This window comes from Monodon monoceros, unplaced genomic scaffold (assembly GCF_005190385.1).
Source record: "Monodon monoceros isolate NGI ecotype Baffin Bay Population unplaced genomic scaffold, NGI_Narwhal_1 Super_Scaffold_14, whole genome shotgun sequence".
Taxonomy (NCBI): domain Eukaryota; kingdom Metazoa; phylum Chordata; class Mammalia; order Artiodactyla; family Monodontidae; genus Monodon; species Monodon monoceros.
In genome coordinates this window covers 62795169-62816687 of record NW_021703770.1, presented here as the reverse complement: position 1 = coordinate 62816687, position 21519 = coordinate 62795169, and the positions used below count along the sequence as shown (strand labels likewise).

Below are 21519 nucleotides of genomic sequence, written 5' to 3'. Positions count from 1 at the left end.
TGAATGTTCTGCTTGGCACTGGGAGAAATATCCTGGCTACTCAGTATGAATGGTTCTCATTAGAGCTTCCTGCTTCTGTAAAGAAGCGTGTCTTTAATATTCTTTCAATGGCTTTTAGTCAGGTTAAGCTTTGATTAAAATCGAAATACAAAAAGTGAATAATATCCTAGGCAATTTGACATGGATAATAGAGAGCCTAAAGAATTATACAGTATATAGTATTTGTTTAGATAAATTCTTAGGTAAAAATCATCAAAATATTTAAATGTTAAGAAAATATAATAATAGGTGTCTGAAAAAATGTGTAAGACCAGACATTTAGAACGATTAGAGGCATAATTTCTTCCCCAAACCAAGTTCCCCATTTAGTTAGTTTGAGCTTTATTCTGGGACTCATCACTTCTTATACTTTAATATGTCTTCATAGCAACCTTTTTCTTCATCTTAATTTTCCATTGGTAAAATTTCTTGGCCCTGCAAAACAGCTTCTGATACTTGCTAAAATGGACAGTGAACAGAGGATGTAGGGAGCTAGTTCACAAGTGAGGTTCAAGTTCTGTGTGACATGCATTTTGACCATTCAAGGTCATTAAGGCCTTTTGACTAACTTACCTGCAAGTTCTTGGCTACACTGTAGATAGGTGAAGTATTGCTGCTATCTTTATGAATAATGGATTCATAAGTCTGAGGTGTAAAAGAAATTTAAAGACCAACTGATAACTTTCTAAAAACTGAGTGAGGAAACTCTTTTTGCAGGGCCAAGGGCATTAATGCAGAAAGTTAAAAATAATCAAGGGAGTTTCAGAAATCTCAGACAATTGGGTGATGGGTTATTTAATTCCAGATATCTAATTTTTATGATTTTGGATGAGAAAGAAAATTTTGTTTTATGTATCTACTCGCCCTTTCTGTCTTTTAAAATAGATTAAGTCTTTTAAATATTAATTTTTAAACAATATATTCAGTTCTAATCTTGAAATCATATTGGAAAGGAACATTTTTGTAATAATTGTATCAATGTAAATATAAGCATTTGAAATATATATTTGGCTTCTATAACCTGGACTGATATGTTTACATAAACCATTTGGTACTGTATAAAATTCCTACATTATCTTGAAATCTGAGTTATTCCAGGTGAGCCTGAATAATTTCATATATTTTTTAAACCCAAATATTCATAAGTGTGTGATATGCTAGACCTCTAGAAATGTTTATCATTGCTCAGAAAGCTGTGGGATCTGCCTGTCTCACAGGTACTCCCTACTGTAGACTCACTAGAATATCTCAGAGTTCTTCACCACACTCACTCAGTAGTGATGCTGCCCAGCTGCAATGCTACCTTCATGAAACGTTCTCTCCCCGAATTGTTGAATCAGGTACCTTCATAATACAGCAAGTTCCTGAATAATTGTTAAGCTTAGGTCACCGAACCCCCAAAGTCATGGCCGGACTCTGTTTTAGTGTAGTGACACGTAAAAATTCTTAATTACCAACAGTTTTTACCAAAGAAGAATTTTATAGAATATTGTTATGAAAAATTCATCTTGAATACACCTGTGTTTCTGGTTTTATCTACAAGGGGAAGAATGGTGCCATTTGTTGAGATGAAGTAGGGCATAGTATTTTTTCTACTTTGTGTGTGGTTAATTTACTAGTTTAGTGGACTGAGATGATAGAGCAACTGGTAAAGTGTCCTCCACAGACACTCCGTACCTAAGCAGAGAGGGGATCTTCACTCAGGTTCATTTTCTTGAGACTACTTTCAGATTTTCTCTTCCAACCCAGTTCATTCTTTCTTGTGCTTTAGAGTCTGCTGAACGCTGGCTTCAGTCTGTTCTTATTTTCTGTGTTTCCTTGGACTTAAGGATTTTCCTTGTCTCTTGGCCCAGGAAGGTGATAGTCATCATGACAGCAGAGCTAGAGACTGACACCTTGGTAAAGAAAAACAGACAGAGACAGGAGAGAGCAAAAGAGCTGCTGAGAATGAAAGATAGATGCAGACAAAGATTGAAGTGGAAAAGAATCTTTTCAGTCCTACTTTCTGTTCAATTTACATTGATTTTATGAACTTCCAGGAGCCTGAGGTTTGGAATTATTATGTGGAGGTCCGTAGAAAAGCCAACCCCCAAATAAGGGCTAGGACTAGATTTGTCTGCAAAGGTTTCAATGAACCAGAAATCAGAAAGTATGCTAACCTCTGCCATCTCAGAGTTTCTCATCACTAGTCACTCCTAGTCACTCCTTTAGGAATAATAAAAATAATTTCAATTAGAGGTGGAATTGTGCCATCAGTCTGTTGTTATTACTCTACAAGGAAGTAACAGAAACTTGAAGCATATCCTAAGGAATGAGGCTTGGTTTGAATATTCAGCAAACATTTACTGGGTTATGATCATGTGCTTGGATATGAACTGTAATGGGAGCTATGGAGATAAAAAACGATAGCTGCCTTCAAATAACTTGATGGTCATAACTCTAAATCCTTAAGTCCTGTATTATGTCTTCTGGCATATAAACCAGGCTTATACTGGAATAAACTCCATGATGAAACCAAATTATGAAAGAGACCCATAACCCTTTCCTTCCAAATCCCTTCACAAACTTCATTTCCCTGTATTTCAAGAGCTCATCAAACAAAACAGAAATCAAAATAAGCCTCATGCACTCCCTTCAACTAAGTTGAAGGAATTTAGTAATGATTAACTATGGATGGAGAAAACTAGCTTGGACCACCAGAAGATCCTACTACAGTTCTTTGGTGAATTGGACAAAAGACAATGTAGCTCAAATTCCTTCCCTCTTCACCCCACCAACCCACATTCTGACTGTATTCATTACGGTCAATAGGAAATGGTTTCTCTACAGGGTGTTCAACCATGTGAATTGTGAAGTAGAGGGAACACTCTTTTGGACACATTTTCTTTCTAATAACTTCTTCAACACCATCTCAGAGACAAGAAAACAAACTTTTTGCCGTTTAAAAAACCTTTATTTTATTTCTTTTATTTATTTTTTACAAAGAATACCCCCCACCTGGGGTGAAAAATATATCTGGTTAAGTGTAAAATATAGTTTTTGTCATACAAAAAGATATACAATCTAAAAGCAACAGAAAAATGAAACCACCTTCAGCCCACATACCTTCTCAGGAAAGGGAAGATAGAGCTTAGTGCTCTGACACAGGACCGTGAACAAAGTGCTGAAGCTGAGAGAGACTGAGCAAGTGTTAGTGGCTGCAGTGAGAGAGGGGCTGTCAACATCCCTGTCTTCTAACACTGGGCAGGAAGGGAGCCTTCATGGCTTTTGTGAAGACCTGCCCTCTAGTTTCTCATGGCAACATCAAAACAAAACAAAACAAAACAACACTGGGGTTTGACACCAGCTTCCCTCTGTCCTATGTCCTAAACCTGAGGGCTGGCCACACCTGCTCCAGTGCCTGGCCACAGTGCCTGTGTGCAACCATAAGCACAACATCCTTCAAACAGAAGGGGAAGTGAGACAATGGGAGGAGGATGTCTTTAGCCTGACGTGTTACGACTGAAATGCCCACAGGGATTCAGCAGCTGGCTCGGAAGAAAGACTGTGCTGGTGATAAAGATTTGCTGGTCATCACCATATAGAGGAATAAAAATGTCAGTGGTATGGGTTAGGTTACCAAGGGAAGTGTACCCTTGGCATTTCAGGCAAGGACTCCCTACCCCCAGAGAAGAGTATTCCTGTGAAGGAGACAAAGGAGAATAGAAAAGGTAGGGTAGCATTTCAAGAAAGAGAGTGGGGTTAACAGAGTCTCTCTCATCACAGAGAAATAAATTAAGTACTAAAACTTTTTACATTACTAACTTACAACAATTTTGGAAGAATGGTAAAGACAGAAATTGGACTGATGTACATTGAAGAGTGTGTAGATGGGAGAAGGGGAGCTTGTGAGGATAGGGAAATTAAAATACATGACCTACAACCACCTTTCTGCCTTAATGTTTTATCACTCTAGGAATCTGAATCAGTTCTTAAAAGAGAACAAAATTGTAACAGGCTAAGTTGCACTTGATTGTCATTATCACATAAAGACAACATCTCTACAGTTGTCTTTGCAAGTTAGCTCTGCATTTAATAGCCTACAAGCTGGTAGGCTTGTAGGTGCCTGTTTTGTTTGGTATTTGTTTTGTTTTTGTTGCATAATTTGCATTGTTTCAGCAGTTCACGCTGTTATAGTGACTTAAATTTCTAATTTGTTTTCATCAGTAGAAAGGATGGTACCACATTATTTTGAAGCACTCTTAAAAAGAAAAAATAGGATGGAAAATGCACTAGTTCTACAAATTGGAACTTTCGTTTTTGTTTTTAAGATTGGGTTATTAAGGATTGCTTCTAAAACTTTTTTATTTCTCTCTCTGTTGAATCCCAGGTATTGCAATTTCAGAGGAACTCGATAAGGTACGTTGAACCATCTAATGAAAATAAAATATAGAACTTACATTTTAATCCATTGTTTAAATGCCATGTTATGTTTCTGAAACATAAAGTGTTCAAGTGTAATTTATTTGGTGCTAACATTTTAAAACTTTCAAAGTTATATGCTTTAAGAAAGTTATTGCATGAAATATATAATATCACCTGTTCTTTTGAGTTGAGAGTTTTAGAATTTGCTTAGAGAAAGCTGAATCACTGGAATCACTGAATCACTATATTAAAAATGAAAACTAATATAAACGATTTGGATTCTGCCTGTATCTAGATGGTGATGGTGATGGTGATATGGAAGACACTTGTACTTTTCTATAGCTACCCATTAGAAACCTTACTCAGTAGGATTTTTTTCTTTACTTCCAAGATGTCAAGGGAATATCATGGTGCCTTGGACTGGGGTGACAGTTGTGAAGGTGGTGAGAAGTGATATGATTAGGAATATATTTTAACGGTAATGTCAGTGGAACTTGCTATTAGATCAGTTGCAGAAGAAATCAGTCAGTGATGACTCCTAGGTTTGGGAGATGAGCAAGTAGGTGAATTGTGGTGCCATTTAACAGAATTGGAAAACCTGGGGAAATAGCACATTTGGCAGGTTGGGATAGCATCAGGATTTCTCTTTTGAATTGTTTAGTTTGAGTTGTCTGTGAAACATATTTATATGAGTTCTTGCTCATGAGTGAGATTTGATTTAGAGTTATACATTTAGGAGTCATTGAAATAGAAGTTCTCATTTTTTTGGTCTTAGGACCCCTTTATACTCCTAAAAATTATGTAGAGGACCCCAAAAGCTTTAATTTATATAGGTTTCATTCATCAGTATTTGCCATGTTAGAATTTAAAACTGATAAAAATTTTACATGTTTATTCATTTTAAAAATAGCACTGATAAAACCATTTCATTAACAAAAATAACATTTTTATGAAAAATACTTTATTTTCCAAAACAAGATATTTGTGAGAAAGTGGCATTGTTTACATTTTTGAAAACCTTTTTACTATCTGGTTTAATTGAAAATTTTAGATCTTCATATCTGCTTCTGCATTCAGTCTGTTGTGGCTGAAAAAAAATCTGACATCATATTGGAAAAAAGAGAAGCACCTAGAAATAGCCATCAGTATTTGGTGAACATTGGTCCAGATGATGTCTCTCTAAAGAGAAAACATATTGAAATTTGGCTTGGTGCCTAGATATATAGGTAGAAAGAAAGTGATATATAGGTAGAAAGAAAGTGCAAAAAATGGGATTATATAAGTCATGACATTTTAAAATAATAAACTATAAGGTAATAATTATAATTTACAAAAGCAATAAAGTTAGTATCCTTCTATTCCAAATAGGACTATACCTTTTGAGTTTTGTACCAAAAAATACATCTCTGATTCACTAAATAAATGAAATTTATGAATGTACTTTAAAATATGAATTGATAGGGCTTCCCTGGTGGTGCAGTGGTTGAGAGTCCGCCTGCTGATGCAGGGGACACGAGTTCGTGCCCTGATCCGGGAAGATCCCACATGCCGCGAAGCGGCTGAGCCCGTGAGCCATGGCCGCTGAGCCTGTGCGTCCGGAGCCTGTGCTCCGCAACGGGAGAGGCCATGACAGTGAGAGGCCCGTGTACTGCAAAAAAAAAAAAAAAAAAGAATTGATAAACCATCCTAATATTTTAAAATTATTTAAATTTCAGTCTGTACTATGTGCAAAACCAGATCCTGACTATATACCATAGCAAGTAGAATAAGTGGCAGGTGAGGTCTTCCAGCTTTGTCCTGCTCTTCTAGTCCTCTGCTGTCCATCACTGTCTTTGCCCCAGCTCGTCTCCTCCTTGTACCGTGACTTTCCTTATAATTTGCAGAAATTTAATAATCCCTGTCTTGTATTTATTTTTTGTGTTCATTCTAAGTGCAAAGACATAATTATCACTATTTCTGGGTGCATTTTTTTTGCTCCTTCCAGTATATTCTGCAAAGCCCTGCCTGCCTGAGCCATAAATTAGCTTGTGTGACTGCTTGGCCCTTGTCCTTCCCTTTTTTTCCTGGGCTCTGACCTGCAGCCTGGTTGGTTTCTACGTCAGCCTTTTTTTTTGGTGAGCTAAAGGACATACTAATTGTTCTTTGAACTGAAAATGGATTTCACCTTCATTGGAAGGTGTAAAAATGTGGAAGCCTTGAAACTTGGTTAAATATCATCCTTAGGCTACATCCTCCCCCTTCTCACCAACTCTCTTCTAAGCACTAGCTCAGCGGAGTTTCCATTTAACTAAGTTGCATAAACTGCAGATTTTCACTACTTACCTAATGTTCCCATTTTTGAAGACTGTGGAAATTGCTGAAATTTATTACATATTTATTATTTTTCAATAGGAAGATGCCAACTATTGTCATAAATAAGCTTTTATTGAAAAAAATTATGTCAGTGCAAAAAGATTGTTCCCACTCTCACATCTGACATTCAGGAGTGAAAAGTTATACAGAGGACACACAGGCTTCCAGAGCCAAAGCACCATCCTTTGCCTGCCCCTTGGGGGAGAGGGAGAGCCTGCCCCATGGCGCCCTCTGCTGACCATGAAGCTCACAGTCTTGCATTTTTCTCGCTAAGAAAATGTGAATCTCAGGCTGGTACTAAAACTGTAGTCAAAAAGAATGATTTAAAAACTCTTAGGGGAAAACATAGGAAGATCACTCTTTGACATAAATCACAGCAAGATCTTTTTTGACCCACCTCCTAGAGTAATGGAAATAAAAACAAAAATAAACAAATGGGACCTAATGAAACTTCAGAGCTTTTGCACAGCAAAGGAAGCTATAAACAAGATAAAAGACAACCCTCAGAATGGGACAAAAAATTTGCAAACGAATCAGCGGATAAAGGATTAATCTCCAAAATATATAAACAGCTCATGCAACTCAATATTAAAAAAACAAACAGCCCAACCAAAAAATGGGCAGAAGACCTAAATAGACATTTCTCCAAAGAAGACATACAGATGGCCAAGAGGCACATGAAAAGCTGCTCAACAGCACTAATTATTAGAGAAATGCAAATCAAACTACAATGAGGTATCATCTCACACCAGTTAGAATGGGCACATGAGAAAATCTACAAACAACAAATGCTGGAGAGGGTGTGGAGGAAAGGGACCCCTCTTGCACTGTTGGTGGGAATGTAAATTGATACAGCCACTATGGAGAACAGTGTGGAGGTTCCTTAAAGAACTAAAAATAGAACTACCATACGACCCAGCAATCCCACTACTGGGCATATACCCAGAGAAAACCATAATGCAAAAAGACACATGCACCCCAATGTTCACTGCAGCACTATTTACAATAGTCAGATCATGGAAGCAACCTAAATGCCCATCGACAGATGAATGGATAAAGAAGATGTGGTACATATATACAATGGAATATTACTCAGCCATAAAAAGGAACGGAATTGGGTCATTTGTAGAGACGTGGATGAACCTAGGGACTGTCATACGGAGTGAAGTAAGTCAGAAAGAGAAAATCAAATATCATATATTAACACATATATGTGGAACCTAGGAAAATGGTACGGATGAACCGGTTTGCAGGGCAGAAACAGAGACACAGATGTAGGGAACAAACGTATGGACACAAAGGGGGGAAAGCGGCAGGGGTTGGGGCTGGGGGTGTGATGAACTGGGTGATTGGGTTTGACATGTATACACTGATGTGTATAAAATGGATGAGTAATAAGAACCTGCTGTATAAAAAAATTTATTTTAAAAAAAGAATGATTTACAATGGGTGTTGAGCTGACACCTGTGTCTTTAATATAGTAATAAAAATCAATACAACTTCTTCCTTTTAATCTTCCATTAACAATTTTGGGGGTTCACTAAAGATTACTTTTCTTAACCTTTATAAAGTACTGATCTTTAACTGTCATATTCTAATTCACTTATTATTTCACTGAAGTTATTTTTTCTGTGACTTTTAAAGTTAGTTTATGAATTCTGATAAAGGTAATAAGAATTATTAATTCTACTTAAGATGGAAAAATAAAACAGAAGCTAATGTTATTTTTAAGGCTTTTTTAAAAATTGTGAGACTTCAATAAATGTCTTATTCATTAGTCTTTTCCTTTCCCTTTTCTTAGCCATCGTATTGGTTTTCTACTGCTGTTGTAACAAATTGAAACAGCACAAATTGATTATCATACAGTTCTGTAGTTTAGAAGTTAAACCATGCGCCTTCCTGGGTTAAAATCAGGTGTAATAGGGCTTCATTCCTTCCTGAAGTTCTAGGAGAAAGGTGTTACCTTGCCTTTTCCACTTTCTAAAGGCTGCTGCATTCCTGGTGCATGGTCCCTTTTCTACATCTTCAAAACTAGCAGCAGTGTCTCATTTCTCTCTAAGTGCATCCCGGAAAAGCTGTCCACTTGTATGAAATCCCGTGATTAGTTTGGGGCCACCCAGCTAATCTGGATAATCTCATCTTAGCATTTTTAACCTTAATCATGCAAAGCCCCTTTTGCCATGTAATGTAACATATTTAGAGGTTTGGGTATTGGGATGTGGACATCTTTGGGAAGAGCCATTATTTTACCTACACAGCCACTATCCAAGCTCAGATGGTATTACCTTTCATATCTTTATCTAATTCTTCAGGCTCCTGCCATTCTGATTCACCCTTCAAAATGCCGTATAGTAAGCCTGGCTGGTTCCTGCTTGGTTACCCTTCAGTAGGGCAGTGTGACCCATCTTTCAACTCCTGTGAATATTGGGTGCTTATGGACTCACCCTTCTCCAGAGCATGGTTTCAACTCAGTGGGAGCCATCCTGCCCAGAGATGCCTGGGTTCACCATCAACCAATGACTGACTAAAATAAGACTGAGTTGTCGTTTACATTACAGAGCTCCTTATGGGATAGGCTGAGAGTAGACTTTAGCTGAACCCATATCTTTGCCTAGCTTCTTCCCGTCTTCTCCTGCTTCCTTCAGTCTCTTACAGGTTTCACTTAAAGAGACCCCCATCAGTAAACCACTTGGTTAGCCTCGGGTTTTAGGGAACCCTACCTAGGGAATTCTGCTAAAAAATTTTCCATGACTTCTTGTTACTTCACAAATTAAGTCCAAATTTCTAAGACTAGAATTAACAGTTTCCATTTTGTCTTTCAAATCTATATCTTATGCTTCATTTTCCTCTTTTTCTCTACTCAGAGTCTGTGCTGTGCTGACAAAAGGAGCACTGTAAGGCAGCCAGACTACAGTACTTCCAAGTCATATTTTTAATTTATTTCCACATTTTTGCTCATTGTCAGTCCCTCCCCTTTCTCCAACTCTTTTCCATCCTTCAAGCTCCAGGCTTTCAATGTCTTCATATATAAAAAATTATATGTGCAGTTATTCTTTGATCAGATGATCCTACTTCTATGAGTCTATTCCAAGGACACACTGGCAAAACTATAAAAAGACCAATGTGGGTGACTATACATTGTTGTGCTACTTTAATAGGAAAAGAGTTGAAATAACTAAATGTTCATTGAAAGAAGAATAACTTATAGTACTTCCACTATAGAGTACCATACAGCTATAAAAATGAAAGAATATCTCTGTAGATACTATAGAGCGATCCCCAGGATATATTGTTGAATAAAAAAGGCAAAGAAAAGAAGTGTGTTTATAGTGTGCTATCATTTATCTCAGTAAGTGTAATGAAAATATAGATGCGTATTTGCTTATATTAAAGCCAAAACAATGGCAGAACCTGCCGTACTGTAAAACACGCACACACACACTTACTTTTTAAACGTTACCTATGGGAGAAGGGAAGGAATAGAGAGTAGCAGTGAGGAAGGTGTAGAGAGGATAGGAATAGAATCTTGACTTCCTAGAATTTTATGTGAGACTTTGGAATCATTTAAATATTTTATATAATTTTTTAAAAAAACAAGGTTAAATCTTAAAACAGTGATTTCTAAGAAGCAAAAGCAAATGAAACAAATGAGAACAACTGTATTTCAGGTTGATGGCAAAACACACTGAAGTGAATTACTCCAAGTCATTATAAACACAGTTATTTGATTGTTCTCTAGTGGGATATACCCAAAGGCCCAAGGGAACAGCATCAGCTCTTAAACTGTTTTTAGTAATTGTATCATTAATGATAGTGTTGATATTATTATAAAGAGACTTTTGTGTATGCTTTGTGTGATATAGCAAAGAAGTAATTATATTGATATCCTAAGAACCAGAATTTTTAGCATAGGGGAAAGGAAATACAGATAAGAGATTATAAGTTTAAGTAACAATCCTATATCCTGTTTTGAATTGAAAGTATCATTCAGAACTCATAATATTTTTTTATTTTAAAAACAAAAATACACTATCTACAGGCAGTAAACTCAACTAGAGCCCAGATATTGTTTTCTGAATATTTTTCTCTATTAAAAGGAACCAAGTCTCTTTGGAAAAATGGCTGAATCTAGATTCAGCAGCTGAGAAAGTACAACTTGAGTCTGGATATCATTTAGCACCAGCAGGTAAAGATGAAATCAAAGAATGATGGAACATGTCAGAAAGACACAGGAACCTCCTTGCAGGAGCTCCTACTAGGAGCATTAAAGCCTGAAAATAATGATAGTAATGTGTTATAGTCTATTGAATGAAATAAAATCCATAAGTCCATAGTGATATACCTATGTACATACATATACCTACCTACATACCAACATAAGTGGAGGTGAGGGAGAAGCTCTTTCTCATAGTAGAGTACCAACAAATACATTCAGACCGAATGGTGAAATTAGAAAATCACACATTGGCAACGTTCATAGTAATTGATGAAGACAAAGGTCAGCAAAGAATGTTAAAATTAGCTGATGAAATTTTGATGAATTACAGGATATCTACACAGTCTCACAGTGACTACTCTAGAAGATACTTAATAATTGACAAGAGAAAAGTAGCAACTTTACAATGGAGAAACATGGAAGACACCCCCTTAACCAAGCGATCAGGGTTGTCGTCATTAGTCCTGGGACAAATCAGCGTCATGTGCCTTTTGATATGAAAGGAATACATCACTTCTGCGTTATTCTTGCCAAGAATGTATAACTTGAATATAATCGTGTGGAAAAATTTGAAAAACAAATTGAAGGACCTACTAAAAGATAACTGGTCCTTGTTTTTAAAAACCATGAAGGTCATAAATGTCAGAGAAAGACTGAAAACTGTTCCACATTAAAGGAGATAAACACATGACAATTGAATGCCATACATGATCCAGGATTTCTTTTGTGGTGTGCAACGTTATTTGAATAATTGGGGAAATTTAAACAACGTTAGTCTGTTAGTATTATATCACTATTAATTACTGGTTTTGGTAATTATACTGTGGCCATATAGGAAAATGCCCTTCTTTGTAGGAAGTACACCCTGAAGTGTTTATGGGTAAAAGAGTATTCATATCTACAAATTACCTTCAGATGGTTCTGGGGAAATTATGAGTGTGTGTGTGTGTATAAATATGTATGATAAAGCAAAATGTCAACTAACAACGTTGACCTTATCCCATTAACAATATTTTGGCAGTCTGGGTGAAGGGTATATAGGAATTCTTTTTTTTTTTTTTTCCTCAACTTTTCTGTAAGCCTGAATTATTTCAGTTTAAAACATAGGTATTTCTTAGACCTGTCCACTATTACCAACCCCAAAACAGTAAATACCCCAAGTGTTCAGATTCTAGTCTTAAAATATATTTCCAACTAAAAAGAATCATAATCCCTTGAAATAATGGTTGCTTCCAGGTCAGGAGCAGACAGTGTACAAAATGAGCCTAAAATATCTTCTCATGCCAGAGGTAAGAACTATGGGAGACCACTAGGATTGTGTCAGGAGAGCTCAGGAGCCGGCTCAAGTAGTCTTCTGCTGGAGAGAGTTAAGAAAATTTGAACATGAATAAGAACAATAACTACAATGCAGTGAATTATACCTAATATGTTAAAATCCATATGTTCATCCAAAGAATTATTAATCTTTAGCAGGTGCTAGGGGACCAAAGTTACCGTTTTAAAAAACTGGTAAAAGTAAAGGGAAAGAATGAAACTTTTAATCTTCCTTTCCCATATAAACCGTACTTTAGAGTAACCAAATATTTGATGACGGGAAGTTTCTCTTTCCAGAAGTATCCCAGCGAATAAGTGAATATGGAATTATAAAATTAGACAATTACCATTTATCAATTCCTAGTGAATTAATGGATCTAAGCAGTAATATCAATGCTGCCAAAATCACTAAAGAAGAGTCAAGGGGATGGTCTGTGCCTCCAGATGAACCTCACCATTCTCTCTGAAGCAGTATTGGCAAAAAACAAAAACTACAACAAAAAAACTTTATCCTGGGGCTTCCCTGATGGCGCAGTGGCTGAGAGTCCGCCTGCCGATGCAGGGGACATGGGTTCGTGCCCCGGTCCGGGAAGATCCCACATGCCGCGGAGCGGCTGGGCCCGTGAGCCATGGCCGCTGAGCCTGCGCGTCCGGAGCCTGTGCTCCGCAACGGGAGAGGTCACAACAGTGAGAGGCCCGCGTACCGCAAAACAAACAAAACTTTATCCTAACTAACTACTAATTTACAGAAAGTACAAAGAGCAGAGGAACATTTTAAGCCACATCACAGGGATGCAAAGGGAAAAACCAGACTCTGGAAAACTCACAGGACAAACAAGTCGAGTTTTCTGAACAACAGCAACAGCAAAATTACAAGACAGGAAATGAGACAGAGGAAGAGAATACATAGCTTAAAAGAGGCATAAAGGACTGTTGATCAGTCACAACCTACCAAGTCTTGCTTAGAGTCTGATGTGTGCCAACTGAGATAATTCCCTGATATAATCAGGTAAATTTGGTAACTAGTTAGATATTTGATATCAGAAATATTCTTACTTTATATTTAGGTATGGTAATGGTACTGTATGTGTTTACAAAAAAAGCACTCTTGCCTTTTAGAGACTACATACTGGATTATTTACAAATGATATGATATATAGTGAATGGGATTTACTTCAAAATGATCTGAGCAGAGAGAGGGGTGATGTGGGTGGAGATAAGGGTGAAGTGAGTTTATCCATGAGTTGTTAATTGAGGAAAATATGTGTGGGTACAGAGGGGCTTGCTTTACTCTTCCTTCTACTTTTGTATTAGTGTGAAAATTTCCATAATAAAGAGTAAAAATTTTAGATCATGGGTAGGAGGGTGCATAAGATAGTGAAGGAAAGGAGGAGAGATAGTATTGAACACCTATTAGGGTTAGCAGATATGCTAGGTGTTTTTAAATTTTTATTTATTTATGTTTTTGCGGTACGTGGGCCTCTCACTGTTGTGGCCTCTCCCGTTGCGGAGCACAGGCTCTGGACGCGCAGGCTCAGCGGCCATGGCTCACGGGCCCAGCTGCTACGCGGCATGCGGGATCTTCCTGGACCAGGGCACGAAACCGTGTCCCCTGCATCGGCAGGCAGAATCCCAACCACTGCGCCACCAGGGAAGCCCTGTGTTAGGTGTTTTTGATATGTTATTGAATTTAGTTCTTGTACCAGTCCAATGAAGTGGTTGTGCTTTTCCTGTTTTACAAATAAGAAAACTGAAGCTAGAATGATTAAGTGATTTGCTGAAAGTCTCAGAATTAGTGGAGATGGAATAAATAAATACTCCCCTGCTAGCTTCTGATTCTTTATCTGCCTGATTCCAAATCTATGCTTTTCCCTAGCACTATGTACTGTGTACTCCACCATAAAAGGGGAAAATCTGAAAATGAGTTGTTAAAATATATTATTTTAACAACTTTACTGAGATAAAATTCACATAATAAAATCTGCCCTTTTAGAGTATACAGTTTAGTGGGTTTTAGTATATTCAGGTAGTTGTGTAACCACTACTTCAACCTAAATTTAGAACATTCTCATCATCCCCAAAAGAAACCTCATGTCTACCCCCCATTCCTCCTAACCCCTTAGCCTAAGACAACCACTAATTTACTTTGTCTCTTTAGATTTGCCTATACTGGAAATTTCATATAAATGCAGTCATAAAAATATGTGGTCTTTTGTGACTGTCTTCTTTCACTTAGCATAATGTTTTCAAGGTTCATTAATGTTGTAGCATATATCAGTACATCATTTCCTTTTATTGCTGAATAATATTCTATTGTATGGATATACCACACTTTGTTTATTCATTCATCAATTTGTGGACATTGGAGTTGTTTCCACTTTTCAGCTATTAAGAATAATGTTTCTATGAACATTCATGTATAAGTTTTTGTGTGAACATGTTTTTTAAATTTCTCTTGGGCATATATGTAGGGAATGAAAATGCTAGAACATATGCTAACTCTATATTTAACTTTTTGAGGAACTGTCAAACTATTTTGCACGGTGACGGCACCATTATACCTTCCAACCAGCAAGTATGCGGGTTCAAATATCTCCATATCCTTGTTAACATTTGTTGTTGTCTGTCTTAAATTATAGCCATCCTCCTGGGTGTAAAGTAGTATTTTACTGCGGTTTTGGTTTACATTGCCCTAATGACTAGTAATGTTGGTAATACATATTGAAACATTGAATCATACATTATCTTAATTTTGTCATTCTTTTATTCACTCTACAAATGTTTATAAAGTACTTTCTATATGTCAGACCTTGGAAAAGAAATGACAGTTCAACTTTTGTAAGTATAGGCAACAGTGCTAGTAGCTGGTGGGTTTGGTGGTGAGAAAAGGAACAAATTCTCGGCCGATTGCTTTCATTTCTCACTGAGATAACCACCATGATCAGCTGAGAATCAGGAGGAGACAGGAGATGTTGTAACTAACTAAGGAGGGAAAATATATCTGAACTAAAAGAGAAAAACACAACTAATTGAACTTCAGTTAATCTAGCAATATGGCATGTGCATTTTTAACTTTTACTAGATACCGCAGAATTTCTCTCAAAAGAAGTTGTGTTAATTTATACTCCCAGCAGCAGTTTATAATAATATATATCACTCCTGGTCCTTGCTGACACTGTCATCAGGTATTTTAATCAAAAATGGTTTCTCGGGTGTCCCTGGTGGCGCAGTGGTTGAGAGTCCGCCTGCCGATGCAGGGCACGCAGGTTCGTGCCCCAGTGCGGGAGGATCCCACATGCCGCGGAGTGGCTGGGCCCGTGAGCCATGGCCGCTGAGCCTGCGCGTCTGGAGCCTGTGCTCCGCAACGGGAGAGGCCACAGCAGTGAGAGGCCCACGTACCGAAAAAAAAAAAAGATTTTTCATGGATTCAATTAACAATTGTATAATTTTTTAATAGGATTGAATGCCCACTTGTCTCTTTTGCTCATGTTTATTGCCCAGTTATTTTTCTTTTCTTTAGATTTGTGTGAGTTTATTATACATTCTGGATGTCAGCTCTTGTTGTGCGTCTCAAATCTATTCTTAAATATTGAGGCTTGTCATCACTTTTTAAATAGTGCCTTCTATTAACAGAACATTTTAACATTAACTTGTAATGTTTTAAGAAATTCTTTTCTACTTGATATCCTGAAAACATTACTGTTTATTTTCTATTAAAAATTCTGTTTTTTATCTTTAAGCTACTTGAAATTATTTTTTTAATATGGCAAAAAGTTGGAACATATGAATTTCCTATAACTATTTATGGAAAAGTTCATCATTTGTCCATAAATGTGCATGCTTCTGTCACTTATCTTGTTTCTAGGCCTTCTGTTTTCTTCTTTTGGTCCATTTGCTTGTTTCTGTTACTCCATTGGGTTTGGAATTGCTTTGTATTTTAGATTGATAGGAGAGAATTGACGTCTTTACATTTCCGAGTCATTCTATCAATGAACGAAGCATGTTTCCATTTAATTAAATATCATAGTGTTTTATGATAAAGTCATATAGTTACATTCAAAAAGAGCATGTAGATTTTTATTAACTTGATTCCTAGGTACATTGTCTTTTGGGCTCTTATTGTCAGTGGTATCTGTTTTATAAGTTACATTTTAAAACTTATTGGCATATAGGAATGAATGTTATTTTTCTAATTTTATCTTAAATTCAGTAAGCTTGCTGAACTCATATTAATTTGTAACTTGTTTCTGAATTCTCTTGGTTTGTCTGTATAAAAAATATATGTGAATGATGATAGTTTTGTTTCTTCTTTTCCATTAAGTGATGAGAATGATGTGGAATAACCACATTAAATATTCCTGTTAGAGAAGGGAAATAATGAGAGGTTTATAGAAATTGCTGGTTCGTAGCAGTTCTTAAATCTTGCTGGGCAGATGTCATCAGGTCTTCCTGTCCAAGGGGTTGGCAGGTGTTCCTTAATTAAGCCCCAGTTCTGTTCCCTGGGAGTCCCCATCTATTGTTTTCCACAGCTTCTGGTTTCTTTCTTTTTTGTTAACCTTTTTGGCCACTTCTGAAGAAGGCATTGGAAAAGATGCCTCTGAGCAACTTCCTCAGTTTTCTTCCTTTGTGTAGAAAAATGGGTCCCCGAGAGCTGTTTACTTCTTGAATAGTCTCAGTCCCTTTTACTTCAGGCTGTTGCCTTTGCCAATTCAGCTATCCCAAATGATGTTTGGGTTTACTGTGTATATGATTCCTGTCTTCTTCTGGTGCCAAAAACCACATCCACAGTTCTTTTCAAGACATGCCTCTCTCTCTAGATTTAACTGCTGGTCTTTTAGATGCTGCGAAACAACATTCTTAATAGACACCATCTTAGTTTTTTTTAGAGGTCTTAATGAAGGGTCTTATGGCAGCATCCTTGATTTTTTCTTTACCCTGCTGTATAGCACAGGGAACTATACTCAATGTCTTGTAATAACCTATAATGGAAGAGAAGGTAAAAAAAGAATATACATATATATATTCTCTCTATATATATATATCTGAGTCAGTTTGCTGTACCCCTGAAACTAACACAACGTTGTAAATCAACTATATATCAATAAAATTTTTAAAAAAAATTTAAAAAAGAGAGTTAAAAAAATTGTTAATCAGTGTTGTCCATGAATTTTTTATATGAGTTTTAGACATAAAGATAATTCACTGTTTTTTATTCTTTGAATTATGTTTAATTCAATCAGGACAGATTTTTGTGCTTACTTCCTTAAATCATTGTGCTAGTTATTATGGAGGAGAAAGGAATTTAAGACATGATTCCAGCGTTCCATGAACAGCTCGTTTTATTAAGACGAGAAAACATTCGAATAACGTGGAATATAATCAAATGTTGTGCTGATAACCAGCGGTCAGAGCTGTTGAACTCACTGTGAGTTAGCCAGCGGGAGGGAGCAGGCTGCTTGGAGAGAGTAGGCTTCCTCTAAGGTAACTACTTCTTGGATAGGATAGCTTCCTATTAATAGGAAATATTAAGCAAATCTGTGACCTTTGGAGAATGTTTGACTACTAATGCTTTTCTTATTATTTAAGCATACTTGTTTAAGAATCTGAACATTTAGGGACCTCTAGCCTTAGGAGGGCAAAGGAATATGTATTTATACATTTCTAAGGAATCATTAGGATTTACATTGTTTAGCACTAAAATTTTAAATGTTTTATTTATCCATGTACTTAAAATATTTTCCAAAACTTGTATTCAGTGTGAAGTTTTAAAATTTCTTTTGCCATGTACTGATGTTTGTGGAACCGCTTTCTTCACTGAAATCCTTTCGTAAAGATTTATGGAGAGATTTTTACTTAGCTTAATCAAATATAAGTAATAGAACCAAAGAAAAATCTGCTGTTTTGCTCTGTTACAAGTAAATGGACTATATTCAAGAATTTTTAGAGATACAACATTCTCATAAAGCAGTAAATATAAGAATAGCTCTGTGCATTCTGAAAAATAAAAATAGTAGAGTCCCACTTTTCACCTGTAAAATATTCACTCCCTAACTCCTCTGACGCTATTTGCAGCTCTTTGTATTGCTTTGCTCATCAGCTATTTCTCACTAAATTTCTGCTGCCAGCTGGAGTTAAACTGGCTGCATATCAAACTATTTATCCTTCTCTCTGTGCTCTACTTTCCAATAGCAGTGGCATCTATCATTTAATTTCCCAGTAATCAACCAAAAAGTTATTTCTGATTCTCTGCAGTTCTCAACTTTAAGATCATTCTCAACTCTATGATCATTCTCAACTCTAAATCCTGTTTCATTTTTTTCATTTATAATGCCTAAACTCACCCATTTCTGTTGTTACAGTGGTCAGTTTCTTTGTCCCAATTCTTATTAAGCCCAGTTCTGTCCCATTATGTAGAGATTGATAATGCTAAATTAATTATCCAATCTTTTTAATATACTCTCTGTAAAATAAAACTTTATAGAATGAAAACCTGTACTATCAATTCCCTGTTGTTACTCTGCCCATATTGACAACCAAGCATCTGTTCTTACCTAACTCTCCCGTTCCTGCTGTTCTGTACTATTTTTTCCCAGTTACGTCACATATTTAGAAGTAGTTTAAATACAGCCCACGTCTTTAAGTAATTGTGTCTAGCATATGTACAGAATTCTGTGGTTTACCTATGCTTCTTACTATTTCATTTGATACAGTAGGTTTTATAATTTCTATCATGACCATTTTACAGTTGGAGAAAACAAAATTCAGAGAATAAGTAACATTTCAAAGTCACACAGGCCAAAACTGATTCTGAAGCTGTAAATATGTTTATAGATTTTTTTCTCTAGAACATGTCTTTTCCTTAATCTGCTCTTAAATGCAAATATACGTTTAAAATTTAACAGTATTGCTGTTAATTTTAATTCTTGTGCTTCAAATGATATTAAATTGTGGCAGATGAATATGCCTTTCCAGTAATTGCAAAACATTAATTTGATTGCATGATTTCACAGCTGCAAGCTTTGGGAATATAAATACAGAAGGATTTCATATTAGTTGCCACATTATACAAACACTAAAATTTATCTGCTACGTTTTCCTGTAGGCTGGGGAATCAATATTAAGATATCCAGCTACTTTCTATCGCTTATAATCACTTGGATAAATGTTCATCAGATATGTCTTAGTCATATTTCACATGTTGCTTTTGGTGTGTATTTGTACATTAATTAATGCTACATTGTATATATTATAATATAGCATTTGTATAATATTGAGGAGAATTGTAAAGATTCAGAAAATCAGATCTAAATTTTTAAGGAATTGTTGAAGACTCTTGTAATATTACAAATTAAAAGCCTGTGTTTCTCAGATCAAGATATTTTAAAAATACATTTTTTCTCATTTTAAGACAAGTACATATTTCTCATAGAATATTGAAAAGACATGGAAATGCCAAAAGAAGAATTAAAATTACCTGTAGTCCCTCCATTCAGATAAAACCATTACATTTTGGTGTTACCATTGTTTTCCCAATAAATCAAGCAGTATCTGGCACATAGTAGGTCATAATAAGTATAAAAGAATGAATAAATGAATGGATTAGTCTGTAAATGCTGGATTGATGGATTATAGTATAAACCCTGACAGTTTTTGTTTGTTTGTTATTTTTATAATGCAAGTGCCTGACTTCAGCTTTGATTGCTGAGGCATCCACTTCAAAGATGGCTATCTCTGATAAACTACTGCAGAGATCCAGGTCACTTCCCCATACTGCGGCACCTTTGTTTTAGAGTTCTTAATTGATTGATTATTTTATTTTATTTTATTTTTCGCGGGCCTCTCACTGCTGTGGCCTCTCCCGTTGCGGAGCAGGACACGCAGGCTCAGCGGCCATGGCTCACGGGCCCAGCCGCTCCGCGGCATGTGGGATCTTCCCGGACCGGGGCACGAACCCGTGTCCCCTGCATCGGCAGGCGGACTCCCAACCACTGCGCCACCAGGGAAGCCCATATGAATTTTTTAAACAAAAATTAGATCATACAATACGTATTGCTTTTTAATCTGCTTTTCTCCCATGTACCGAGATACCCGTAGCAGTTGCACGTGTTCAGTATTCGTTTTAAGTTATTAAATGATTTAAATATTTAAAATACCATTTTAAGAGCCACATCACATCCAAGTCTATGAAAAGAGTTTAGCATTTTTTTGAATTGTCATAGCATGCCCATCATCGATAGTGCTCTGCTTCCAACCTCTACTGGATTTCTAGAAGTCCAGAATGCTTTGCAATTGGAGGCAATGCATCCTTCCAACCCTGTCTCTTCTTGACTTTGTTCCCTGACTCCACCTCAGTTTCCTCCATATTTGAGAGCTTATGTATCATTTTCTAGCAGCACCAAGCTCTTCCGCTGTGTGGGCCTTCGCACACACTCCTCCCTCTGGCACACATGCTAATCCTGCCCCACCATCCTGAGAACAAACATGCAGCTGTCCAAACCAGAGATTTCACCTCTGGATCCTTTCTCACGGTGGCCTTCACGAGTCAGCACAAATCATAGAGAGTAAGTCATCTAGTAGAGATGGAGAGAACTGAAATTTTAAGTCAATTCAGAAAGAAAAAAAGGAACATTGTGATTTGAGGGAGCAGTTGAAAATCTGCACAAGATTATTTCCCTGTTGTCCTATTAATGGGAATATGTAATCTAAGGCACAGAAATTCTTCTCTTCTCAGGAAACAGTGGCGTTTAATTCTTCTCTTCTGAGACCCCGTGTAATTGGAGAGTGGATTGGTCGAGAAGAGAATGACGCTGATCCACTGGCCGCTGAAATGCTGCAGCCCCCAATTCCAAGAAGTAAAAATGAACAATGGGAAAATGAAGATAATAGCTCTAGCCCTGCAGGAAGGTGAGATGAGATGTCTTCTAAGATTCTGAATATTTTAATCATTTAAGGCAAAGGGGAAATCAAGTGTACGATTTTGATGAAATAAGTCTTGGCAATTTTATGTAGAAAATTATGTTACATATAAGATAAAAATTAATTTATCTGTTTTAAAATTAGAGTTTTATTAGATTTGCTTTTATTATGGATTTGGTTTTGATTTTTTTTTCTTTACATCTAAGAAGAGTATCATCTCTTTGTTACTAAAACCAAACAGAAAAATAATTTCAGGACATAAACTGTCAGTTGAGACC

General features: G+C 36.5%; 1 protein-coding gene across 1 annotated transcript in view; it reads left to right on the top strand.

The window, feature by feature from the left end:
• CUNH8orf34 (chromosome unknown C8orf34 homolog) overlaps positions 1–21519 on the top strand; it is a 332018-nt gene that overhangs the window by 79704 nt on the left and 230795 nt on the right. Inside the window, 2 exon segments of the mRNA XM_029222885.1 lie at positions 4409–4437; positions 21057–21229. Of these exon segments, the coding sequence (XP_029078718.1) occupies positions 4409–4437; positions 21057–21229 (202 nt within the window).